General features: G+C 36.3%; 1 protein-coding gene across 1 annotated transcript in view; it reads right to left on the reverse strand.

Annotated features, from left to right (window-relative positions):
* Nucleotides 1-1,014: 1,014 nt before the first annotated feature.
* Nucleotides 1,015-26,288, reverse strand: part of LOC114053879 (brefeldin A-inhibited guanine nucleotide-exchange protein 1) — a 152,101-nt gene continuing 126,827 nt past the window's right edge. Inside the window, exons 30-39 of the mRNA XM_027876986.1 lie at nt 24,142-24,271; nt 22,868-23,003; nt 22,648-22,786; nt 17,667-17,739; nt 13,773-13,905; nt 11,316-11,455; nt 9,214-9,382; nt 4,722-4,860; nt 2,445-2,562; nt 1,015-1,915 (exon numbers count right to left, since the gene is read on the reverse strand). Of these exons, the coding sequence (XP_027732787.1) occupies nt 1,751-1,915; nt 2,445-2,562; nt 4,722-4,860; nt 9,214-9,382; nt 11,316-11,455; nt 13,773-13,905; nt 17,667-17,739; nt 22,648-22,786; nt 22,868-23,003; nt 24,142-24,271 (1,342 nt within the window). The 3' untranslated portion in view covers nt 1,015-1,750. The remainder of the gene's footprint in view (nt 1,916-2,444; nt 2,563-4,721; nt 4,861-9,213; nt 9,383-11,315; nt 11,456-13,772; nt 13,906-17,666; nt 17,740-22,647; nt 22,787-22,867; nt 23,004-24,141; nt 24,272-26,288) is intronic.

Raw genomic sequence — 26,288 nt, forward strand, 5'->3', positions numbered from 1 at the left:
CATTTATTTATTTGTTCAACAAATATTTATTGAGCTCCTACAAAGAAATATAATTGAGAATGTCTCTAACACTTGAACCCTGAAGGAAAAGCACCATGTGAGGAGGTGATTGCATTACTGATATATTACCAAGTCTCTGGTAGGCTGTCTGTCAGCCTTACTCTGGGTTCTCAGTTGCTCATACACAAAAGAGGTAAAAACAGTTATGACTATCTTTAGTTTGCTGAGTTTAAGCCTTCAGGAGGCACAATGTGGTGAAGGCAGGAGTATGCGGGAGGATACCCAAAGTATCAATAGAGCAAATAAAATGTGTTTTGAACTGGCACTTAAAATAACTATTTTATAGTTCTTGATATTCAGTTAAAAATCAGAGTCAATGAAACAAGTTTCTGTAGATTACACTGGTTTTGATTGCACTGATGAAAGAATTCAAAAACTTTATTGACCTATAACCTGATTAGAATATGCCAGATGAGAACCAATATTGTACAGAAAGTTGTACAGAATTTTTACATAAAAAACTTTACATATCTGTACCATATACATTTTATCCATCTGAAAAAATTTTCTACATCCACTGTTAATACGGAATGCTTGACAATCTTGTCTTTTTTAAGCCATCAGAGCACAATTCACAGTATGAATACATTTCCAATAAATCTAACCATCCTCACTCAAACCATGCCAGATTTGTTACTTTAATATATTCAACATTAAATTCTGTACATAGAGTGAAATCTACATCAATACCCCCCCCAAAAAAAACAAAAGAAAAAAAATTGTGACAGCAGACACAACCCTAGACTTGTTTTTTCAGTGATTCAAGTTCCAGTCCTTGAAGGATCATATTTTAATGGCTCATGTTTAAAAGCCCTAACACAAGTATGTTACAGGTAGTTATGTCAGTAGTGATATTATTCTACCTCTGTTTTCAATAAGAGTCAGCAATGGTAGCTTCTGGGCTATAATTCCCCTCCCCCCCCCCCCCAAATTTTCACTGCACTGGGAAAAAAAAAAAGATCCCACAAAACAAAAACAAAACAAATATCAACCCAAACTTCTAGTGCATCTGATAAACAAAATATTATGGGTCTTTAGCAAATGAATAAGAAAATAAAGAAATAAAATAAACTAATGCAGGAATAACTATATAATGTTTAAGGTTTTATATTACAGACCTGCATCTCTGTACATTTTTTTTTCACAGAAGGATGATTACCAGTATCTCAGGTAGTCTGAGTGTGCAAAAATCTTCAGAATAAGAATACCATAGTTGCTAAATATCTTTTACCGTGAACAATAATTTTCTCTTTTCCCCCCAATTATAAACATTTTATCCTTCAAAATACAGCTCTCCTGAGTTGTACTTCTTGCAGAAGTTCAAGCCTTTACATATACAGTTAGTTCTTTGGGTAAATTTTACTCTTCATACTTGCCATAAACACTTGTGGCTATCCTGCTGTCTAGAACAAAGGAGGGTATCATAGCACATACTGACACACTGTGCTGAAAACAGGCTCTAAGCTCAACATGAGCCCAACAAGACAATCAGATAATCCATCAGATAACTGAAAAGGATTAGATGGAGTGTTTGTTGCAAGTCTGAGTTACAGTTCTACACGCCTGTACCATCAAACCATAGAAACATGCTGCCATACAAAGAAGGCATTTTCCAAACTGGAAACCTTAGCTCCATGGTCCTTTTAAAGAGCTGAAGGATATAAACTCTAACAGAGTAATATTGTTACCATCATTGCTTGCTTGTTCCAAGCTCTTGTTCAGGTGGTTGTGATATCTGAAAAACTACTCCAATACGAAGAAAAAACCTCCGGAGAACAGCTCGAAGTTCAGGAATCAGGTCAAATTGCATAATTTCACACAAGAGAGGGTAGTAGAATGATGCATGAGCTTTAAACTGGGGGAAAAAGGATTTTAATATTTAGCATTGCTAGGATTCAAATAGACTTATAAATGTATTTGCAAAACTAAAGATTTTAAGGACTGATGAATCTAGGTGAGAGTTGAAGAATTTACTGAATGTACAATGACAACATAGGTTGTTTTTCTTTTTTGGGGTTTTTTGTCCAACAAAATTCCTCTGCCTTTTAGGCAACTCACAAATTATAGTCCTGAGAGAGGTGCCCAGAGCACTGGGTATAAACGACATCAAAGTTAACCCTTGATTTAAATGGAAAATCATTGACTGCCTGCTACTTTCAAACAAACCTATTTCCTTCCCTGATATAGCTTACAAATGATTTTCTGTTTTGGTATAAACTCATGATAAAACTCCATGAAATCTGATTATATATTATATATTGAATAGCAACAAGCCCACAGAATTTCTTCCTCAAATTCACAATATTATCAATTTCCATAATCAAAACCAGAACCAAATACTGGTAAGAACAGCACAAAAGAAACATACTACATCTAATACTTACCCTATTGTCACTTATCTTTAGAACCTTAGTAAGGAACAAAAGCAGTAAATTAGTCCAGGCTTCTCGATGACTTTCTGATGTAAGGGTTAGGAAATAACTTAGTGCTTCACTGCAGACACTACAAAAAGAGAAGGCATAATTTACGTAAAGAATACACCACACACACACACACACACACCCGCAATAGATTGTAAGCGTCATAAATGCTTGTTGTAGAATTGAATATGAAACCAGGGAAAGGAGAAGAGATGGGGGAGAGAGGGAGAGACAGAAGAGAGAAGGAGTAAAGAAAAATCAATGTGGGCCTCATAGCCAGGAAAGCAGTGTCTACCATACAGAATGTACTCAATAAATGCTTATTGAGTAACCGACGAGTTCAAACTTTGCCTCTGACACATAACTGGCTTCATGAGCCTGGACAAGTCATTTATACTTTCAAAGCCCAGGTCAACTCTCCAAGATTATAAATTAGAAGATGCTGATCTGCTCTGGCAGACTTAAGTTCCTGAAAGGGAGCTCCTGACAGCAGTGAAATTGCAGTTTAAAAAAAAACAGGATATTGAAACTGAAGGTAAGGAGAGCAGTTTGTTTTTTGTTTTTTAAATCAATCAATGAATTAATTTTAAACAAGGAGAGCAGTTTAGCTGAACAATTTATAGTCAATTTCCATGGAATCCTAAAGATCTGACAATCAACAAGCATTTATTAAACATCTACCATATGCCAAGTATTGTGCTAGGCACTAGGTAGAAGTATTGATAAAATCAATGCAGTCATTTTTTGGGCAAGGGAGGGCCCCCGAAGGTGAGGAGATTGCTCATCTCAGGTTTCATGGAGAAGTGGCCTTTGGAGTTGACCTTTGAAAGATCTACCAGGTAGCAGTGAGGAGATGGGCATTCCAACTGTGAGCAATGAGGGACCCCCAATGCAAAGGGAGGGGACCAGTGTGACACGGGAGAAACAGCAAGGTGACCACTTTGGCTGGACACAGGAATCCTATGTCAGGAGTCTGGAAAGGTAGGTTGGCACCAGGTTTGGAAGAGCTTTAATGCTGCACAAGAGAATCTGTATTTAATTCTAGAGGTAATAAAACATGGAGTCAGTGGAGTTTACTCAGCAAGGGAGTAACATGCTTGTTTTCTGACTAGATACTTGTGTCCATACCATTTATTTTTATTTGCATGCGTATATGGTTTTAATTATGTTGAATTATTTTTTGTTTTGCATTATACCCCTCTATCTAGTCAAGATCTCCTCTGTCTCCAAAATCCTGAGTCCAGATAGGCCGAAATAGGCCCATATTACCCAGGATTACAGATAGTGGACTTCCAGTACCCCTTTTAATGAACCGTGAGCAGGAATAAGAGAAATGAGCATTATAATCCTATTCCTCACCCCATTTAACCAAGGAAAAGTGAGGGCAAGTCCCTACCACATCAGAGACGGGACCTTTCCTGTCCACAAGAAGAAAACTAAGTGGCTATCTCTGGACTTGCTTCTTCTCTTGCCGATCAGATTTATGCTTGATAAGAACTTGGAGCATCCTACCTCCCTTTTCTATGCTTTCCACCTTCTAAGTCCTCAGTTAGCTGTAAAGAATATCCTTCGATAAATCCTACTTGGATAGCTAAATTTTGAGCAAGGCTGTCTCTCCTCTTTCCTATCCTGGATGCTGATTTTCCATAAGATCATTCTTTGCTGCTACATGTAGGAGTTCAAATAGGTAAGAGAACCTGATCAATTATTTTTAATTTAAGGAAAAAATCTATAGGAACCTAGAGAAATAGCACTAATTTACCTTGAAGTGCTTACCATACTGGGTCAGTGCTAAACTTAAAAATTTTTCAGTTCAGGATGAAAAACAGTAAAAAGTCTGTTATACAGAGTTATTGCAATTCATTAAGCAACTTCTGAGTGAACTCCATGGGGGTTTCTTACTTTAAAATCTGCTATTCCCTTTGGTTTATTTAAATAAGAGGTAATTCTCTCTACAAGTAAACATTAAAACCAATGCAACAAGAACAGTTTTAAGATAAAATTTTCACATCTGGCCTGAATTTAAAATTTTTGAGTAAAGACTTTTAACTTATTGAAGATAAGCAGTAAAATAATTGAAGATTTTTCATAAATGCATGTTAGAGGCAGATTTTCAACACTAAACCTATGGAGATGGAGAGAAAATTATTACAAAATGTAATCACTGGATATTTTTCAGTGATTTTTATGTTTGCTATATTTCTAAGGAATTAAGACACATAATTACTACCAGTGTCTTACTTTAACAGCCTCTGCTGAACTTCTTCCCAAGCGCTGGTTCGGCTCTCATCCATGTACATTCGGAAAAGAATTCGTAAGCCACATGCTAGACTACTGGTCTCTTGTTTGAGAAGATTGGGCTTAGATTTCCCTTTGAAACCTGCAGGAAAGGAAAGATTGTAAAGTGTCAACTGACTTTAACAGAAAGATTTTCATTCACTAGTTTCTATAGGTCCATTTCAAAGTCCAGAGCGACTTTAGGCCCAACAAGTTTTGTGACTGAAGGAGAACAGACAGGCACAAGTGGCTTTCAGCTGTCCTAAAAAACGACCAACTGACCGGCCCCCCCAATGCAGTGAGAGCAGTAGAAAGCTATGTGCAGGAGTTATCTCTTGCAGACAGGCTCTTATGAAAAGGCCCTTTGGTTTCAGGCCTGCTGGCATCCTTCATTTTATTCTGTGCTACCTTCTGAAATTCTACCACAGAATTTCAAACCACTTTTAAAAAACAAATGGCTCAAGGATGGTCACAGGTCATTCCCACTTCTGTATGAATTAATTTACTATGACTGCTTCCAGGAACATCCTTTACCATTCCAAGAAGGTAAAAAGCATCTCTCAAAATAGACCATTAACAAATATTTGTTGGATTAAGATAAACATCAGCTAGGAAGCAGAACTGGGGATGGGAGGAGAGAGGCAGAAAAATAAGGCATCAAAGTTATTTATTTAAAAGTTGCATAGTTTGAATAGTATAGATATTCCTTTTATCGATCCAGTCTTAGGACAAGCATTATTCAGAACTGACTTAGTAGGCACTGTGCTAGCCACTGGGGATGCCAAGAAAAATGAGAAATAATCCTTGCTCTCAATGACTGACATTCTAAAAAAGGGGGAAGAGAAGACGCAAGACACACGTGTAGGCATATACAGAAGGTAACAAAGTAGACACGAGGCACCACTGGAGGAGAGAAGCTGTGAGCAGTTTGGGAGGACAAAGGAGGCCCTATGCAGATGGTGGTATTTATGCTGAATCTGGAAAGGAATGAGGGATTCCAAAATGTAGAGAAGAGGTCAACAGGGGGAAACACATCAGCTACTGGGGAACAGTCAGTACAAAAGCACATTTATGGAGATAGAGGGCAGTGGCTGAGGACTGTATGTGACTTGACAGACAAGTCTTTTGAGAGTTTCAGCTCTGGCTGAAAAATCCAACCTGGGATTAGCTTCTCTGAATTTAGTTCAGCTGGTCCTTTGGAGAAAGAGACACAATCTGTCACCAGGACCTACCTGATTGCCTTTTGCAAATAGAAGCACCACCCACAGCTCACGTTTCTACGTCATCTTTGTGTTACCAAAGCACATCAAAGGACTTTTAATGGAGACAAAAGAAAAACAGCTAGGTGGCACAGTGGATAGAGTGCTGGGCCTGGAGTCAGGAAGACTCATCTTCCTGAGGTCAAATCCAGCTCCAGACACTCAGTAGCTGTGTGACCCTGGGCAAGTCACTTAACCCTGTTTGCCCCAGTTTCCTCATCTGTAAAATGAGTTGCAGAAGGAAATGGCAAATCACTCTCAAATGGAGTTACAAAGAATTGGATACAACTAACACAACTATAAGAGAAATAACATGATTCTAATTAGTGCCAACTCCCCTCCACTGGGCAAATGTTATTCAAAAGGAAACCATCTTTTAAAAAGAAGACAGACTCATTCTTTCTTGGCTTGGTTTACTTATAGATCTTAAGTAGTAAAGGATTTCTGTGATACAGAAGGAACAAAAATTATTTTCAAAAAATAGTTAACTTGTTATAATGAATTCACATTATAAAGAGACTAGGTTCACAGAAATAGCAAAAAGTACAAAAATTATTTGTATTTTGTAAGGCCAGAAGATTTCCCTTCCTAATTATGTTTTTCATACTGAGAGTTGTTTGCATTTCCTGTGTGTGCACATAACAATGTGTGGTTGTGGATGTGTTTCATATATAGTAGCAACTAAACTGGCGAAGACACTAAAATGTTAGACCATACTACTGAAGTTATTACTACCAAAAAAAGGCAATTGAGAAAATAGGCATATTTTTAAAGAGCTTCTTGTACACAATATGGTTAGAATTGGCTTTCTAATCTATTCTGATATCCTTTCCCATTTTATGGGTGTTTACTTCATCCACAATTATGATCACTGAATTGTGTATTTCCCTCCATACTGGCCTCATATGTTTTTTCCCCTTTGATGCCTACCTCTCTCCAAATAAGGTGATGACAGAAGTATGCTTAACACTAGTCTCACACACACACACCCCCAGTCTGTTTCCATTCCTCTGCTCTTTTTTCTTCCCCTTGGTTCACCAGCATCACATAATTTTACTCTTTCCTTCAAGATCCACCATCTGATCCCTAGGAGTTTTAATTTTTTTGTAATGACTCGGATCCTATCCTGCCTCAATCCTCCCGACCCCCAACATATCCTTATCTATTTCACTGGTGAGTTGAAGGTATTTCTATACTAAACTCTTGTGGGTATATGTGTATCTATGTGCATGTGTATAAGTTGAGACAAGTTCAGATGAACAATCCCATTTCCCCTGTTCCTCTATCTTTATATACTCATTTCTCATATCTTGATTATATTATATAGCAAATTCTCTCCCTTTCTTTCCTAATACATTCCCTATTCCCTTCTTCTTTTCACTTAAGACCATCAAAACAGAACAAAAACCACCCTCTGTCATAACTGTATTCTGTTCTCTAATTAGAATATAAGTACTTTTTTTTACATTCTTTTCAAAATTTACTTATTTTTCATTTTCAACACTCATTTTTATAAGATTTTGAGTTCTAAATTTCCCCCCTCCCCAAGACAGCATGCAATCTGATAAGCCTATACATGTAAGATCATATTGAACATATTTCCACATTAGTCATGCTGTGAAAGAAGAATCAGAGCAAAAGGGAAAAACCATGAGAAAGAAAAATAACAACAACAAAAGAAAGTGAAAATAGTCTGCTTCGATCTGCATTCAGACTCCATAGTTCTTTCTCTGGATGTGGATAGCATTCTTTTGGAGATGTCTCAGATCTTGGCATGGCTCAGAAGAGCTAAGGCGAACAAAAGTCAGTCATCACACAATGTGGCTGCTTCTGTGTACAGTGTTCTCTTGGTTCTCCTCACTTCACTCAGCATGCAAGTCTTTCCAGGAATTTCTGAAGTCTGCCTGCTCACCATTTCTTATGGAACAACAGTATTCCATTACATCCATATACCACAACTTGTTCAGCCATTTCCCAATTGATGGGCATCCCCTCAATTTCCAATTCTTTGCTACCACAAAAAGAGCTGCTATGAATATTTTTGTACATGTGGATCCTTTTCCCTTTTTTTATGATCTTTTTGGGATACAAACCTTGGAGTGGTATTGGTGGGTCAAAGGGTATGCATAGTTTTATAGCCCTTTGGGCGTAGTTCCAAATTGCCCTCCAGAATGGTTGAATCAGTTCACAACTCCACCAACAGTGCATTAGTGTCCCAATTTTCCCACATCTTCTCCAATATTTATCATTTTCCTATTTTGTCAAGTTAGCCAATCTGATAGGTATAATGTGGTACCTCAGAGTTGTTTTAGTTTGCATTTCTCTCAATAGTGATGTAGAGCATTCTTTCATATGACTATATATAGACAGCTTTAATTTCTTCTTCTGAAAACTGTCTGTTCATATCCTTTGACCATTTATCAATTGGGGAATGACTTGTATTCTTACAGACTTGACTCAGTTCTCTATATATTTTAGAAATGAGGCCTTTATTAGAGACATTGGCTCTAAAAATTGTTTCCCAGCTTTCTGTTTCCCTTCTAATCTTTGTTGCATTGGCTTTGTTTGTGCAAAAACTTTTTAATTTAATATAATCAAAATTATCCATTTTACATTTCATAATGTTCTCTATCTCTTGTTTGGTCATAAATTCTTCCCTTCTCCACAGATCTGACAAGTAAGCTATTCCTTGCTCTCCTAATCTGCTTATAGTTTTGCCCTTTGTGTCTAAATCGTGTACCCATTTTGACCTTAGAATGTAAGTACTTTATCATGATATATCCCTCTCCAAATGCTCAAATGTATTTCTCTTTCTAGTTTTTCTCTTGACTCTGTCTCAAAATCCAGTGCTCAAAACATGAAGAAGAAAATGAAAAGCAATTAACTGTCAGTTGAATTCATTAGCATAAAAGTTGCTTTTTAAAGGTTTTTTTTTTTTTTATCAAATGAAACAAAGAACTGACAGCAATACAGCACAACAGCACACTCACAAACGTGTTTAAATACATGTTTAAGGGATCAAAAGAAAAAAATGTAGAGTGAATTCACGAATTCATGAAAATGAATTCATTACTTTTCTGGGCTCTAGCTAATGCTAGAGAAACATACAGTAAAAGCATTAAAATCAATATGGAAGCAAGTATAAGAAACAATGACATAGTCTTTCAAAATCACTGTAAAAAACTTCAAGAACCTACCTGCTTTCCAGAGAGCAGTTCTCTGTTCATTGTTTGAATTAAATGCCTTGGCAAATCTATGGGATTCTAACAAACAGTCCAGTAACTTAAAAAGCTGTTGTGAAGTTAAAAAGCGGTACATTCCTTGGTCTTGAGTATCAACTCTAACATCAAAGTCCACTGCATCTCTCTTTCAAAGACCAAAATAATAACAAAAACATAAAAAAATTCATTAGTAAATTTCAAACTCATTCTTCACCACATACTGTTTTTAATACTTTCCAAAATATAGAAAATTTTTGCCAATAATTTCAGTGATTAAAAACGTACACCACTTTTATTGCTTTGTAAATTTTGCTTTCAAGAAACAAATTCTCTGAAGAATGCCCTGTCATAAACTTTCTGGCCCCCTTTCCCCAAACACACACACTGCATCCTGGGACCTGGGTAGAAAAGGTTTACACTGATAGAGAAGAAACAATTACTTTTCACAGCTACATGATATGTTTTAATATCCCTAGAACCTGTCAAAGATATCTGGAAAGAATTTAAATTAATTTAATAGGTCCTTTGATTACTACTTTGAAAACCAATAATTAACTTACAAAAAATTAAACATTACAGCAGAAATTTTAGCCTTTTGAAAATTGAAGTCACATATATAAATATATATGACTTCAATTTTTAATGTATATATACTACTCAATCAGTCAATAAGCATCTATTAAGCACTTATTTATGTATTAGGTACTATTAAATAGTGGAGATACAAAGAAAAGCAAAAGTACAGATGACATATGCACACACAAGATGTAAATAGCTTAGATGGGAGATAATCTCAGAGCAAAGGCATCAGTGTGTATGTGTGTGTGTCTCTACATTTAAGTCTAGGTCGTGTGTGTGTGTGTGTGTGTGTGTGTGTGTGTGTGTGTGTGTGTCTGTCTACATTTAAGTATAGGTCCAGGTCTATCAGAAACAGAAGCAAAGAATCACAGCAAGAAATGAGACCGTTCCAGGCATGGAAGGACAATCAGTGAAAAGGCACCAAGTCTGAATAAGGAACGTCCTGTGCAAGGAACAGCAAGTAGGTCAGTGTAGGTGCATCACAGACTACATGAAGGGGAGTAAGGTGTTAAGATGACTGGAAAGGCAGGAAGATCCAAGGCTACGAATGGCTTTAAATGCATAACAGAACATTTTATATTTATCTTGGAGGTATTTCGGTAGCCACGGGAGTCTACTGAATTGGGGAAGTAGGGTGACATGCTCAGGTCTGTGCCTAAGGAAAATCACTTTGGCAGCTGAGTGAAGGACAGATTTGAATGTGGAGAAACTTGAGGCAGGGAGACCAACCAGAAGGCTACTGCAGTAGCACAGGCTGAGAGGTGATGAGGACCTGTAGGCTACTTGCTGTGGGAGTGAAGAGAACGGGACCTATAAGAGAGATGTGTCCAAGTAGAAATGATGAAAATTGACAACAGAATGGATATGGGAAGTAAGTACAAGTGAGGACTTGAGAATGACACTGATTGAAAGCCCAAGTGACTGGGGTGATTCCAGTGGTCCCCTCAACAGTACCAGGGAAGTAGGGAAGAAGGGGGGAGAAGGGACTGGGTGAAAGTTTTGCAAGTTTTACAGTACATCCAGTTCAAGATGTCCAAAAGGTGGTTTGTGATGGGGGAGCTCAAAAGATTTGGAAATATCTGTACAGCAATAGCAGTTTGTACAGTTAATCATAATTTCTTAAAATATCTTCAAGACTGAGTTCAAATCCCACTTTTTTGCAGGAGGCCTTTTCAAGCTCCCCTTCCTTCTTTCTGAGATTATGTTTCATCTACTCTGTATATATTTTGTATGAAACAGTTATTTCAATGCTCTCTCCCCCATCAGAATGTGAGCTCCTTGATGGCTGTGACTTTTCTGGCTTTTCTTTGTATCCTTAGCACTTAGAACAGTGCTTGCCACAGTAATAAGTGTAGCAGTAACAAGTGCCACTACTAGTAAGTGCTTAATAAACGCTTGTTGACCAACAAAATTTACATATTAACATCATGAATCTAGATAACACCTCTTTCAAATATCAGCAAGGAAGTAAAGATGAAAGCTTTCATAAATCTAGTTACCTGTGCTGCTGCAAGATTTTCTGCATCTTCTTTTTTACTAGTTGCTGGGAAAAACACAATGTTGTCTATAGTCTGGATGAGTTCTAACTGTACAACACATTTAATCAATAGGGCAGCAAACAATTTCTGTTCTGGAAATTCTGTAAAGGAAAACAAACAATTATTTTGAGATACTTTAAAAAGTCCTCCATAGTACAAAAACACAAGAAAAACTTTGCTATGACATAAGAATGTGGTCATGGAATAATGAAGCACTGTGGTACTGACTAGTACAGAAAAACTGCATATTATTTATTAAAGTGGGACTTAAGAGACTGAACAATTAGACAGACCAAGAACAAATATATTATCATTTTACAAAGTTAATAATAGGAGACAGTCCAACTAAGAATGTATGACATGATCAAATAACTAAGTCTTAACAGAATATTATATGAAGTCCATTATCAGTTTAAAAAAAAAAACCTCTCTTCTAAAACCTCACTCAGCTGTGTCTCATCATAGGTATGAGGTGTTCTTGGACTTTCAAAAGCTACATTAGTGGAATGCAAACTCTTGCTTGAGGATCAGCTGAATTAAATTCAAGAACATTCATCATGAAAAAGAGTTTCCAAGCGATGAATTTTTTTGCATTAAGCAACTTAAAAGGATGGGGCTTGGAGGGGAAAAACAGGCGGACAGGGACAAAATATCAGACTGTCCTTCTTCCCCAATGACCAAGAGCTTAAGTGAACTGCCCACGATCACACAGGGATTAAACAGAAAAGTTAAGATTTAGGCTCTCTGACTTCAAATACACTCCTCTGTCCATTGTGCCATACTGTCTCTCAGACATAGGCTTTTAACTACATTCACATCAGGTCACACATATGGGCCTATTGGATCCTTTTCTGTGTCAATAATTTCCTAAGCCTTTCTTTTCCTAAAGAAACACCAAGAAAGGAGAGATTCTGCAGGGTAAGTAGAAAAGGTAGAGAAAAGAGGACATGGTGATTAAAGAAAAAGAAAAAGAAAAAGGCATTCCAGTTCCTCAAGTTTAAGAAGGAACTTGGGTAATTTAATTGTTACAGGCTATTAAAACAGTGAGGGTCAAAGGTAAGTTTGAAGGGCCTACAATAAAACTAAGGAAATTAGTATTTCAATGCTAATTAGCAAATATCTCAGCACAATATTTCCTCTAAGGGTCAGGGTATGGGTTTTACCAAGTGAGAGTATACTCTGCTACCAAACCAAGGACTGAAGAGGTGTCAGAGATAACTGAAAAATCAAAAGGAACTTTGGAATAAGGAAAGGGTTGTGTGAGAGTGGAGGTCAGGTTGAAGAACACTTAGGGAAACAAAATTTGACTCAGTCAAGGAGGGGAGCAGAATAGGGAACAGGACTTCTCTTGGCATGGATAAGTTGAACTACGGATCAGCACTCAGATTTTATGATGTGCCATAAAGACATAAGGGATCATGAACACATCAGAAAACAGGAACCAAAAAGATCATGAAAGGCTGGGAAAACTGAGCTGAATGTAATAGGGATAAACACAAAGTTTTATACTTGTATTTAAAAAAAATCACCTTTACTAGTAGAAGGGAGAAGACTCACCTAGCAGTGGTAGTTCACGTGAAAAAGATTTGAGAGGTGGGAGAGAATATGAGGTGTTAGTGGACTACAAATTCAATACAAATTAACAATGGGCCACGGCAGCCAAAAAAGCCAATGAGATTTTGACCTTTATGAAGAAAAATGCAAGGTCTAAGACTCAGGGATAGTAGTCCTGTTATAGTTAGCCCCGGTCAGACAATATGTGGAGTACTGTGTTTAGCTCTGGGTGCTAAACCATAAACGAAACATTTTACGAAATCCCTACTTCTCATGTTGCACAACATGTTGCATGTTGGAGCAATTCATGAGATCATAATCGTGGAGATGGAAGGAACTTAGGGGCCACTCAGTCCAACCCCTTCATTTTATAGATGAGGAAACTGAGGCACAGAGCAGCTGACTGACTTGTCCAGAGTCACAAAGCTAATACGTATTTGAGATGGGATTTGAACTCAGGACTTCCTAATTCCAGGTCCAGAGCTCTATCTATTCTGTCGTGTTGCCTCTAATGATTCAACAGATATTTGCTCATTTGAATGAACAGTAAGACAAGTACTAAAATTTCATGTCAAACAGCATATTAGATTAGAACCACTAACAAATAAAATTTTATTCTATTTAAGAAAAATTTTACTTTCTTAACCCATACTGTTTATTAATTTTTACATGTGACAGGATGACACTTTTAAATTTAAGAAATAGGGGCAGCTATGTGGCACAGTGGATAGAGCACTGGCCCTGGAATCAGGAGGACCTGAGGTCAAATCCAGCCTCAGACACATAACACTAGCTGTGGGACTCTGGGCAAGTCACCTAACTCGAACTGCCTCACAAAAAAAAAAAAATTAAGAAATAACTTACTTGCTGACAGCTTTGTTTTGTTGGCTTCCTCATTCACAACAGACCCCACAGGGGACTGTGTCTGGTATCTGTTGTCTACAGATCTTGGTTGGAGAGAATCATGTATATCTACTGATTTCTGTGATATTGTATCCTAAATAAAATAAAAAGTTCATTCAAGGGCACTGAAAAATGTTCACAGACAAGATTATTTTTTGTGAGTGGCATATAAAATCTGTGGCATGGGAGTTATTTCACTGTTCTTATGGCTTTTTAGCATACAGACATTTGTTAATCCCTCTGTTGAGTATCCAGGCCCCACTCTGATTCTGGTTTAGGATAACACAAGTGTCAGTTCTATGTCTGTTAAGAAAGCAACTTTTAAAAAACAGCCAACTTGATACAGACTACTTATAGAAAAACATTCCTATCTGTGGTATCTTTTCTCATTACCCAATTCCCAGTTTATTTGGTTGTCTTGAGCCATCATTTGCTCGGTGCTCAGGGAATAGGTGACACTTGTAACATCAATAAAGCAGTAAAACAATGTCACCACAAAGGATGCTCAAAAAACAAAACAAAACAAAACAAAACATTCTAAACCCAAGTTAGCACAATTTTTAGATTATCTTCTATTTGAATGAAATGTATTAATATGAATCCAGAACTAAATTCAACCAAATTTAATTATTTCTTGGGAAAATTCTTCAAGTCCTTCCAAAAAACTTCCTGTTCAATTTCTCTTTTGGTACAAAAGCTTCTTTATTTTTGCTCTTATTTTTACTTTGGTTTCCATCAGAAACACTAACATTTAGCAAAATGACTCATTTTACTGCCGTAGGATACTCCTCTAATGGTTTCAAGAAGCAGGAACATAATCAACGTGCCAGGAAAGAAAGGAAAGAGCCTATATGAGGGAGCCAGGTGGTGAAGTGAATACAGTGCTGGGTCTTGAGTCAGAAAGACCTGAGTTCAAATCTAGCCTCAGACCCTTATCAGTTGGGTCTAGACTGGGCAAGTCAGTTATTTAGCCTGTCTGTTTCAATTTACCCATCAATAAAATGAGGATACTAATTATGGCACCTACCTCTGAGGGTTGTTATGAGAGTAAATGAGATAACATATGTTAAAGCACTTTGCAAACCTTAAAGCACTTTATAAATGATGATAATGATTAAACAATCATTTAATATGAAACAGCTTAGTTTTGGATGTACAAGTGTCAAATGAGAAAAAAAATCAAACAAATTAATTGGTAAAGAATTACTTATAAAACGAATGCATAAGACTGTGATGGGCCTTTCTTTCCTAAAATAAATAATAATGACAAACCTCTCCTCTGTTAGTAGGAGTGGCAGGAAAGGGGCAGTTTTGTAAGTCCTCACACCATGGCTCACCAGCTGGGCTGGGTCCGTTATGATCAGAGAGATGGAAGATTCTTGAGGCCAAGTCAAAGAGTCCTGGCCAGAAAAAAAAGTCCGATACTAAATCTGAAGATCTTGGCATTTGGAAAAGAGCACCACTTCTCATTTCTCAAGCTAATTTCCATCCACTGTTAAGTGATTACTATTATGTCAGGCCCTGTGCTAAGCCCTGGGGACACAAATACAAGCAGAAAAAAAGACAGCCCTTGCCCTCAAAGGACTTAATTCTAATGGGAAAAGACAACAAATAAAAGGAAACTGAAGAGAATGGGCACAGGAGGGCGAGGAAGGCACTTGGTGGAATGGATGAGGCCCTGGGAGAGAAAATTCAATTGCAGCCTTAAGAGGGATGAAGAAATGGAGTCTCCTCTCTCTTCCCTCACCCCTAACTGTTTCCCTTTCAGAGGCGTGGCTGAAATAGATTTTATTCCATGGTCAGGCACATGGGGGCCACATTGAGAGCTGGCTTGTCCTTTCATCCAAAACCCATAAGACATGACTGAGTCTCTTCAGCCAATCCCAATATACTTTCTGTATAGCCACCATTTCATTCCCTTTCATTCAACGGTTGGAAGTTTTGTATTCTTTCCAAACTGGATTAATTTGCTCATTGTTTGCTCTTAGTACAATGCTCTTAATTGACTGTTTGATTCAACAGGGATGTTCTCATTCAACAAAGATATTAGGACTAGAGCATTTTGTTAGTTATTTTAAAAGAGGCAAAATGATTCATTCAAAATTGATTCAACTGAACACCATTCTTAAACTTACATGTGGTGTGTTGTTTATCCCCAATAGAATGTAAAGTCCTTGAAGGCAAAGACTTTTTCATTCTCATATCGCTAGCTAGCACAGTGCTTGGCACATAGCAGAAGCTTAATAAAATGCTTGTTGATTGATGAATAGCTGAATAATTAGGTTGGTAGTTTACTGTAATGGTCTAAAATTTTACCTTTTGGATGAAAGTTTAAATCCTAGAACTCTTACAGAAACAACCATTATAAAACGAAAAAGTATGCAGTTATCTTTATACCAATACACTTCTATTATTTTAGAACTATGTATTCAGGCTTGTTTAGGTTAATTTATCTAATCCAAATAGGGATTATTTCATTCTTTGTATTCGGATCCCCAGAAGCTGGCACAGTGCCTGACCCACAACAGCAACTTAATGAAGCTTGTTGATTAAAGGCTTAGGTATATAATTTACAGTAATGGCTAAAAATCTACCTTTCCAATTAAAATTTAAAATCTTGAAAACCCATGTAGAAACAATCATTACAAAATGAAATGAGTATTTAAGCTCTCCCTACACACCCATAAATTTCTATTCTTTTAGAACCATATAAGAAACAACTAGGTTAATTAATCCAATCCAAACTGGTATTGTTTTATTTTTTGTATTCCTATTTCCAGTGCCTAATATAGTAGCTGGCACTGTAACAGTAATGATAATAATTAACAACAAAGACAACAATGATAGGTAGCACTTCTATGTAGCACTTTAAAGTTTGCAATGGGCTTTGTAATTATTAACTCTTTTTTTCCTGGGAAGTATATGCTATTATTATCATCACCGTGAGGCCCAGAGCAGTTAAGGGACTTACACAGTGTCACACAGCTTGTGTTTGTGGCCTGACTTGAACTCCAAGTCCAACACTATCTAGAGTGTAACTCTGCAGCCTAATATTAATAAGTGCATAGCAGGTAAGTGATAATTGATTTCTTGATTTTAAAAGTATTTTCATAGGAGAAATTAAAATCAATTAGGATAAACAAAGATTTATATTCTCATAATATACCGTTGTTAGAGTGTAACTTCTGTATAGTTTTTTTTTTTTAACGAGAGGGAGAGATTTATTTTTTCTGTTTGCTTTAGAATAACTATTTGAAATCACACACATACACACCCTTGCATATCCTTATGCCCTTTGGCTAACTGAATTACAGGACTTAGAGATGGAAAGGTCCTTACGTTGATTTTATAAATGAGGAAACTAAGGTTCAGAGAGGGGAATGATTTGTTCAACGTTCCAAAAGTTAAAAGAATCAGGATTCAAACACAGGCTACCCGCTCTAATGTTTCTTCTGCTGTCCAATGCTGACAACAGTTCTGAAGGCAGTGACCCTGCCCTGCCCTGGCCGTGCTCACACCCCAGAAGTGTCACACAGTGAATGAAGAAGAGGCCTCTTGAGTGCCCAACCAGAATGGACAGAGTGGGGAAAGAGAAGAGTGAACATCATCTACAAAAGGCTAGTACTTCTGGTGAAAGGAGAGAACGAACAATGAAGAGAAACAGAGATGGGCCGAGAAGCAGACACAGCTATGATCAGACACTTCAGCAACAGAAGAGAATAAGAGCACACAGTGGCTCTGCACTTTGAGGGAGCAAACATCCTACACGTAAGAATATAAAATAAAGCTATGATTTGGCACATAATGAAACAAAAAATCATAACTGATAGCTGTACTTTATGTCATAAAACTTACCAACTGTTTTTCACTCACAGCAGAGGGAGATGCTGGAGCAGTTTCTCCACTACTGGGCCGCCAAGTCAGGAGCCTTCAAAATACCAGAAATATATACATCGCCGGGTGTGACACATCACATAGGTTTTGATATAGGCAAAACAAGTCCTAAGGTTTTTCTTTTAAAAATGATAGTCTATACTAGTCATGCTATTGCTAGGCATTTTTAAGCAAATAACTGGTAATTACTCAAAACATGGGTTTCTAAAAACCAATTCAGCATTATTTTATTTAAAATATAACTTTGACATCAACTTTATACAATTAAAAAAAATTTCCCCCAAATAGAAGGCAAATTCTTAAACTAATCCAAGTATTACTTTAACACTTCAAAGATTTGTAATTTATTCTGTATGAACACTGCTTCCACTAACACAAACTATTATTTCTCTTCAACTCAGAATTTGGTCTTCCAGCACTAGGCCCAAAAGAAAATGCAGTGCCCTGCAACCAACACGATAATGAACCCCTCTGAATTTAGTTAGGCTTATCCTTAGATATCAGACATAGTCTTTCACTGATTGAAGACTTTCCAGCTTGGTATAGGATTTGCTATACTGCTTTGTCTATCCCAGACATAACCTTCGAAAACCCAGAGCCATCCCCTTGCCACGAAGAGGCATAACAGTAGGGTTTTAGTAAAGGAATCGGAATAATAATGTAAAAAGAAATTTTTCCAAAGTAAGGCTTATAAAGTTCAAAACATGACTGTGTAGGCAAGCCTAATGCCAAGTCATGCCAGGGAGGTCCCAGCATTTGGTAGAGTAGTAGCAAAGGTCCCAGACCAAACTGGAACAATTTTAGAGTACCAAGTCAGAATTAATTGATAGTAAGGCCTGGTCTGAGTGTCAGTCTCTTAGAAATACTCTAAATACTCAAAACCAGATTACCACTTGGGAACATACTTAGTCATCTTTAAAGGCTAGAAACTACAATATGTGAGGGCACCTGACCCAGAACACATCTTTTAGGAATCTGTAACAGAGATCATAAGAAATTCTGTAACATATAACTCTTTCTCAAAGGGATAAGAAAACTTCTCTCTTCTGCCTCTCCCAGGGCTTCTAACATAGCCTTAGATTACATTGCCACAGAAAGCAGAGGGCACATTAATGAAACAATCATCTTAAGGCTAGTCTACCTCTACAGCTCCAGAAACAAATAGATGATTTCACTTTCCTTGTCAGGGGTCTCCTGTTAGAGGGCCTACCAAAAGAAAGCTAATCAAATCTTGTTTCTGCAAAGACCCACATCTCACACTGTATTTCAAAGATAAGGTCAAAATGAGTATATGATTTAGACAAAAAAGGGGATATCGTGGAAAAATTTACCTGTCAGATCTACATGTAAGGGGAGACTTTATGACCAAACAAGAGATAGAAAGGATCACAGGAGGCAAAATGGATGATTTTGATTATATGAAATTAAAAAGTTTTTGCACAAAAAAAACCAATGAAGCCAAAATTAGAAGGATAGTAGGAAATTAGGAAAAAAAATTTTTTTTTTACAACACGTTTCTCTGATAAAGGCCTCACTTCTGAAACACAAAGGGAATGGAGCCAAATTTATTAAATATAAGAGTCATCCCCCAATTGACAAATGGTCAAAGTACATGAACAGGCAGTTTGCAGAAGAAGAAATCAAAGCTATCAATGAAAAAATGCTCTAAATCACTATTGATTAGAGAAAAGCAAATTAAAACAACCCGGAGATACCACCTTACACCTATCAGATTGACTAAGATGACAAAAAAAGAAAATGACATGCTGGAGGGAATGTAGAAAAACAGGTACATTAATGCACTGCTGGTGGAGCTGTAAGCTGGTTGTACCATTCTGAAGAACAGTTTGGAGCTATGTCCAATGGGCTATAAAACTGTACATATCCTTTGACCCAGCAATACCACTAATAGGTCTGTATCCCAAAGAGATCGATGAAAAAGGAAAAGGACCTATATGTACAAAAATATTTACAGCAGCTCTTCTAGTGGCAGCAAAGAATTGGAAATTGAGGGGATGCCCATCAATTAGGGAATGGCTGAACAAGTTGTATTATATGATTGTGATGAAGTACTACTGTGCTGTAAGAAATGACAAAAGGGATGGTTTCAGAAAAAATGTGGGAAGACTTATATATATATATATATATATATATGAGCTGATACAAAGTGAAGTGAGCAGAACCAGGAGAACAATCTATATAGTAAATATAAGGAAAATTAACTGTGAAAGACTTAGCTAATTTAATCAATTCAATGATCCAAGGCAATTTCCAAAGGACTCACAAAGAAAAATGCTACGTATATCTAGAGAGAGAGAACTGATGGAACTCTGAGTGCAGACTGAAACATAGCTTTTCCACTTACTTTATTTTTCTTGCTAAAAAAAAAAAAGTTAATAAAGAAATGTTTTATTACATGACTTCACATGTATAATTGGTATAAGGCTTGCCTTCTCAATGGGTGGAGGAGGGGTTACAGAGAGAGAACTGGGAACTCAAAATTTTAAAAAATGAATGTCAAAATAAAGTATAATTATTTTTGAAAATCTTGTTTCTGGAAAGATATCCAGTTGCACTTACTGGAGATGTTATTGCACATACACTTCACTAGAAAACTGAAGTAGGCAAAGCCCCCAACCTGATACCTCTTATGTTTTCTAAAGTATAAAAAAGCAGCTTTAATTAAGCTTAATGTCTCAGTTCTACCAAGAATAAAAGAAATAATTCATAAACAATAATGCAGATCTGTCACTTTTGGTAAAGCTGAACAACTTAAAATGGGCAAAATAAATTTAAAATAACTAAATTTCTTTAGTAAAAAAAGTTAGTCATACACAGTGCAACCTTTTATCAGGGTCGATTTTTTCAGATAAGTTATTTTCAAATATATATGAAAGGTAATCTTCAGTGTTATTCTAATTCTAGTACTTAATATCATGGCCAGTTTCTGTCATATGACTTCCAAAGAATTACCAGCAAAAGACGAATTTGGTGCTAGATTCATCATAAAGAACACATGCTGTGTGTAGAATATTTCTGGAGTAATTTTTGACATTGATCTTACTATTACACTGAAAATAATGGGACAGAAATCACAAAATTACACTGTATAAGTAGAAAGGACTTTAAGCAATACCTAATACAGTTTCACAGATGAGGAAACTAGAGCCCAGAAAAATTAAGTGACTTGCCCAAAGTCACAAAAGTAGGAAAAGCTGTAACTAGAACTCATTTTATTGTTCTTTCTATTATACCTAAGTGCCATAAAGAGGGATCAATTTTTAATATTCGTGCATTCTGCTTAATACTTGTTTTCAATTGTTTCTTTTTTGCAAAGGAATGTGTTTATATAAAAATTATAATCATATAAGCAATTTAAGAAACTACTATCACTTTACTAGTACTGTACTGTAATCTAATGTAATAAAACTAAAAATAATCGGTAAATGTTATTTTAGTCTTCTAAAAATTGCCTCAGAATGAAGATGTGGGAGAAACTTGTTGAGTGAAAAACTTTGTTTTTTATATAATCACTGAAAGGAAATAACTTAAAAGTATTCCTCAAATCACCATACGGAGAATCACTGAAGAAATGCGTGCTTTTAAAGACTGTTGACTTTTGTCCAATACTTGATTGCCCCCTTTCGCTCTCCTTCTTAACCCACAAGTTTACAAAATCAATCTGAAATAATCATCAGTAACCAATAACAACAATAAGTGGAAGCTGTTTTGTTTTGTTATTTGAAGAGGGTGACAAAAGTTACAAATTGCTACTTCAGAAGATGGAGCTAATTAAGTTACCTGGAGTAGGATCACAGATTTAGAGCTGCAAGTGACCTTACATGTCAGTCATCTAGTCTAACCTCATTTTATAGATGAGGAATCTGAGGTCAATAAAAATTAGGTAGTTCACCCAATATCACACAAGTACTAAGTGGGACAGTCAGGATTCAAACTCAGGTCCTGTGAACCAAATTCAGCATCATTTCCACTACATCAAAACCAACTTTATAAGAAAAAATATTTTCCTCATGAGATTTTGTATGAGAATTCAATTCTCCTTTTACAAAGTAAGCACTACTGCAAAGTGAAGGTTTTCGTAATGGCTCTGTGTCTAGTACTTATCCCTATATGGGTGTGTGTGAACTAAATGATGCTAAGATTCTATCTGCCTAGAACACTATCAAACAGAAAGCTTTCATTGAGCCATTGGCTCTATTGAGAATGGCTCTACAAAGCCATTCTAAATTTATCAGAATTGTTACTTGTTTATTAAAAAAAATTATGAAGGCCATCAAAAAACACTACTAAACTATTATTAAATTGCATAAGTATGTTGTAAAATGCCAGTGACTTTTAAAAATGTAACTAAGGGATAAATTCAGTGATGGAGATCCAGGGAAATATTACACAACACAAAAATCTGTGTGTTCTTTTAAAAACAAAACAAACATAAAAAATGCTCCAGGTTACAACTTATACATTAATTTATTAAAATAAAGATGTGGAATAAAGTTCTCTGGGAAGAAGAGAGCAGCTCCCAGAACTACTGAGTGAGGAAATCTAAATTCTAATTCTGTAACTAGAAATATTGAAAATGACTTTTTCATTTGGTCTCTGTATCTCAATCTTTCCACATATAAGTACTAAACTGAGTTTATTCAGAAATTTCTAAGGTAAGATTCCTTACAGGAATTTTGGAATGATTATCTATAGAATACTATAGGACAGTAAAAATAAATACCATATTTTGTAGGACATGAATTTATGTTGTATTTTGATGCATAAATTTGATGCCACTCAGAAGAAGCAGCATTTTGTTATGGGGTTCTAATGCATAGGTATAGACCTTCCTTAAAAAGAAATTATCAAACATAATAAAAATCAATGCTCAGCATCAAATATGCATAAAAAAATTTGAAACTATACAAAGTCCTCTTACGCATGTGGGATTGTGGTTTTGAAGATATCCAGTGTGCAGCTGCAAGTTTTATCCCAAATTTCTAGGGTAAATTTCTCGCCGTTCAGAATGACAACATTTTCTAAACAGTTTGTACCAGACCGTGCTAACTGTTCATTGTCTAGAAAAGAAAACAGTCATTTACTTATTTGAAGTCACCATAGTAACATTTCTGCATTAATAAAGTCTGGTGCAAATCTACCTTGCTGCACACACCAGTACAGCTGTGCAAATATGTCATCCAAAAGGACATCACTTAGTACTTCTAAATATTGGGTGAATACGTCACAGATTGCATAAAGTGCATGATTGCAAGTAGTTGTCATCCATTCAGCTTTCTGGCAGTAAAAAGAATAAAAAGACAAATGAATTTCATACCAATAGTATGAATTGCTAAAATTAAAAAAAAAAATTTAAACACATTTTGTTTTTCAAGAATAACCTTATCAAAGGGTCCCCACCCCTGGGCTCCTGACTATTCTAATTCACCTTTTCTTACTAGCACTATTTATCTACTTTATAAATAAAAATGTTAAATATTCTGTGGCTAAAACAGATTAAGTCATCTATTGTCTTTTTCACAGATTATAAGAACATCACTTTCATTCTGTGGATAAAATAGATTAATCCATCTCCTATCTTTTTTCACTGATTATAAGAACAAAACATTATTATTCAGCATACAGACAATGACCATTCAAATAATTTTAAACAGTGATTATGGTCCCATAGGAGGATAAGTTAAAGGGAAGGAAAAGAGAAGGGATAAAATAGAAATTTATCTAACTCATGGCGAGAAGAAAAGGTAACTGTAAACTGCTTCTGAATGAGATATAACCATCCTTTTCTTGTTAGGGTTATTTTGGATCACTGAGAAAAGAAAAGGAGAATATGCTACTAACCAATGGGAAGCAATTTCTGTATTTTGATAAAATGCTAGAAAAATAGAAAAATAGTATTTTTACATTTTACAAAAATATGACCTTTATGTTTGTATTTAAGTACAATCACATAAGTGAAAGGAGAAAAAGATATAACCATCTCTCCAAAGTTCCCAACAAGCATGAATAGAACCATACAACTTACAAAATAATGTATTTAAAAGAAAACAGCTATGAGAATTTGTTGGTGTTCTTTGTTCACTTAAGATTAAGGAATCACCTGAAGCTAAAGAGAAATATATTTTCCTGCTTTTACAGATACAGTGACAAGCTTGAATGAAAAAAAGAAAGGCAAGTCAACAATAGCTGTGTAATGAAATGAAAGCCAAGCAATTAATTCATACAGTTCTACCTCACAAATAACATTCTAGCTTATGAAGACATACTATCACACTATCTTGCCTGTAGGAATATTTCCTGAGGCTTATTTTTATGTAAAACTGTTTAATGCAACACATGGGAATGTGCTTGGATAAAAATGAAGAGTCACTTCTTAACTATGATGTCAATGAAAACTTTTCTCTTGTTCTCTTACCTCAGTTTGTTGTTCCGGTAGTTTCATGTTGTCAAAGATCCTGAACACAATTCTAAATAAATCCTGCCACCAATGTTTTTCATAAGTGTGGCCATATGTTTTCATTATTTCAAACATTACTGTCAAGCCTCTAAAAAGTAAAAAAAATGGGAGCTATTTAGCAAAATGATATGTATCAGAGGCCTCTCCACTACTAAAATGTTTATGATCCCTCCCAAAACAATTGAAAATATAAGGTATGAAATTAGTTTTAACTAGGCACATATTGACATGTTTTATTCAATAAATTAAAAATGCAAAGTAAATTATCTCTTCAAGAAGAGTCATCTAGAAGAAAAGCAAAAGCTTTGAAGGTACTTTTGTTTTCATAAGTGAAGAAAATTTTAAAAGAGACCTTTCCTGCCCTCAAAAGTTTAAAATATAGCATGTGGGAAACTGACACAAATGGAGTATGAAAAAATATGAAAGAAAATGCTAGTTTTTGAGTCAGAAGATCTAGGCTGAAATTCTCCCTCTTTTACCTACCACATACATGATGATGGATTAGGTAAATCACTTAACTTCTCAGAGTTTTGATTTCTTCACCTATAAAATACATGCACTAGGCTAATCACCTCTCTCCCCCATTACCTGCAAAGACTTTCGAATAAGTCTCCCTGCCTCTGGCCCCTCCCCACTCCAGTCCAACCTACACAAGGTTAGCAGAGTGATCTTCCTTAAATGCAGATTTCATCACGCTATTCCCTAAAGCACTAGGATAAGATATAAACTCCTTTGTTTAGTTTTTAAAATCATATGCAATCTGGCACCAACCTATCTTTGTAGCTTCACTGAGCACTACTAGCATCACATCTGCACTCTGGCAAAGTGGCTTTGTCTGGTTCCTCACACAAGATACTCTATCTTTGTCTTCTGGCCATTGTACCAGCCATCTTCCAAACATGGAGTCTACTTCTTTATCTCGGGCTCATAGAATCCTTCTCTTCCTTCAAAAAGCAGCCACAAAATCTCAAGAGTTGGAAAAAAACACAGAAACCATCTGGTCCAACCAAACTAGAATTAAAATCTATTTACAAGGCTTTGCTTGAAGACCTCCAGTGAGAGAGAATCCACTAACTTCCAGCACAGCCCACTCTATTTCGTGATCACCCTAACTGCTAGCTAAGATTTTCCTTATATAGGGCCTAAATTTACTTCTGCAACTTCCACACACTGTGCTTAGTTCTAACCTCTTGGCCCAAGCAGTATGAGTCTATTCCCCCTTTTCCATCTAGCAGCTCTCCAGTGTTTACAAAGAGCTATCACATTCTCTACGCCCTCAACTTCTTCAAATCTTACTCATATGGCATGATCTCAAGGGCCTTTCAACTTCTGGTTGCCCTTCTCTGGATGCCCTCTGGTTGTCCTAAAATGTAGCACTCAGAACTAAACACAACACACTCCTAATGGGATCTGATCACCACAGAAGTCATCAGGATTCACAAGTGCTCCTATACATCACGACTTTCTTACTGTGGCCTAAGACTGCATTAACTTTTTCATATCACAAAATATAGCTCCAACCAAATCTATAGTTTACCAGTTTATCTTTAGATAAATAACTGTACTATTTAATTACACAACCCTCATCTTGTACTTGTGAAGTTGATTTCTTTTAATTATTTTTTTGAGAGAATTAGAAAAATTTCTTTTTCTTTTTTTCCTTTCCTCCTCCTCCTTTTTTTCATGAGGCAATTGGGGTTAAGTGACTTGCCCAGAGTCACATAGCTAGTAAGTGTTATGTGTCTGAGGATGGATTTGAACTCAGGTCCTCCTGACTCCTGGGTTGTTGCTCTATCCACTGCGCCACCTAGCCACCCCTGAAGTTGATTTTATATATATATATGTACACACACACACACACATATTGGCTAGGCAATGGGGTTAAGTGAAGGTTAAGGCAAAGGGTCACACAAATGGGGTTAAGTGGGGTTAATGCAAAGGGTCACACAAATAGTAAATGTAATGTGTCTGAGGCCGCATTTGAACTCAGGACCTCCTGAATCCAGGGCCAGTGCTCTATCCACTGTGCCACCTAGTTGCCCCTGAAGTTGATTTAAAAAAAAAACCAAACCTTAATACCTTAAAGAAATTCTATAAAAATCACA

The sequence above is a fragment of the Vombatus ursinus genome, unplaced genomic scaffold (genome assembly GCF_900497805.2).
Source record: "Vombatus ursinus unplaced genomic scaffold, bare-nosed wombat genome assembly UNPS02014812.1, whole genome shotgun sequence".
In the NCBI taxonomy this organism is placed as follows: Eukaryota; Metazoa; Chordata; class Mammalia; order Diprotodontia; family Vombatidae; genus Vombatus; species Vombatus ursinus.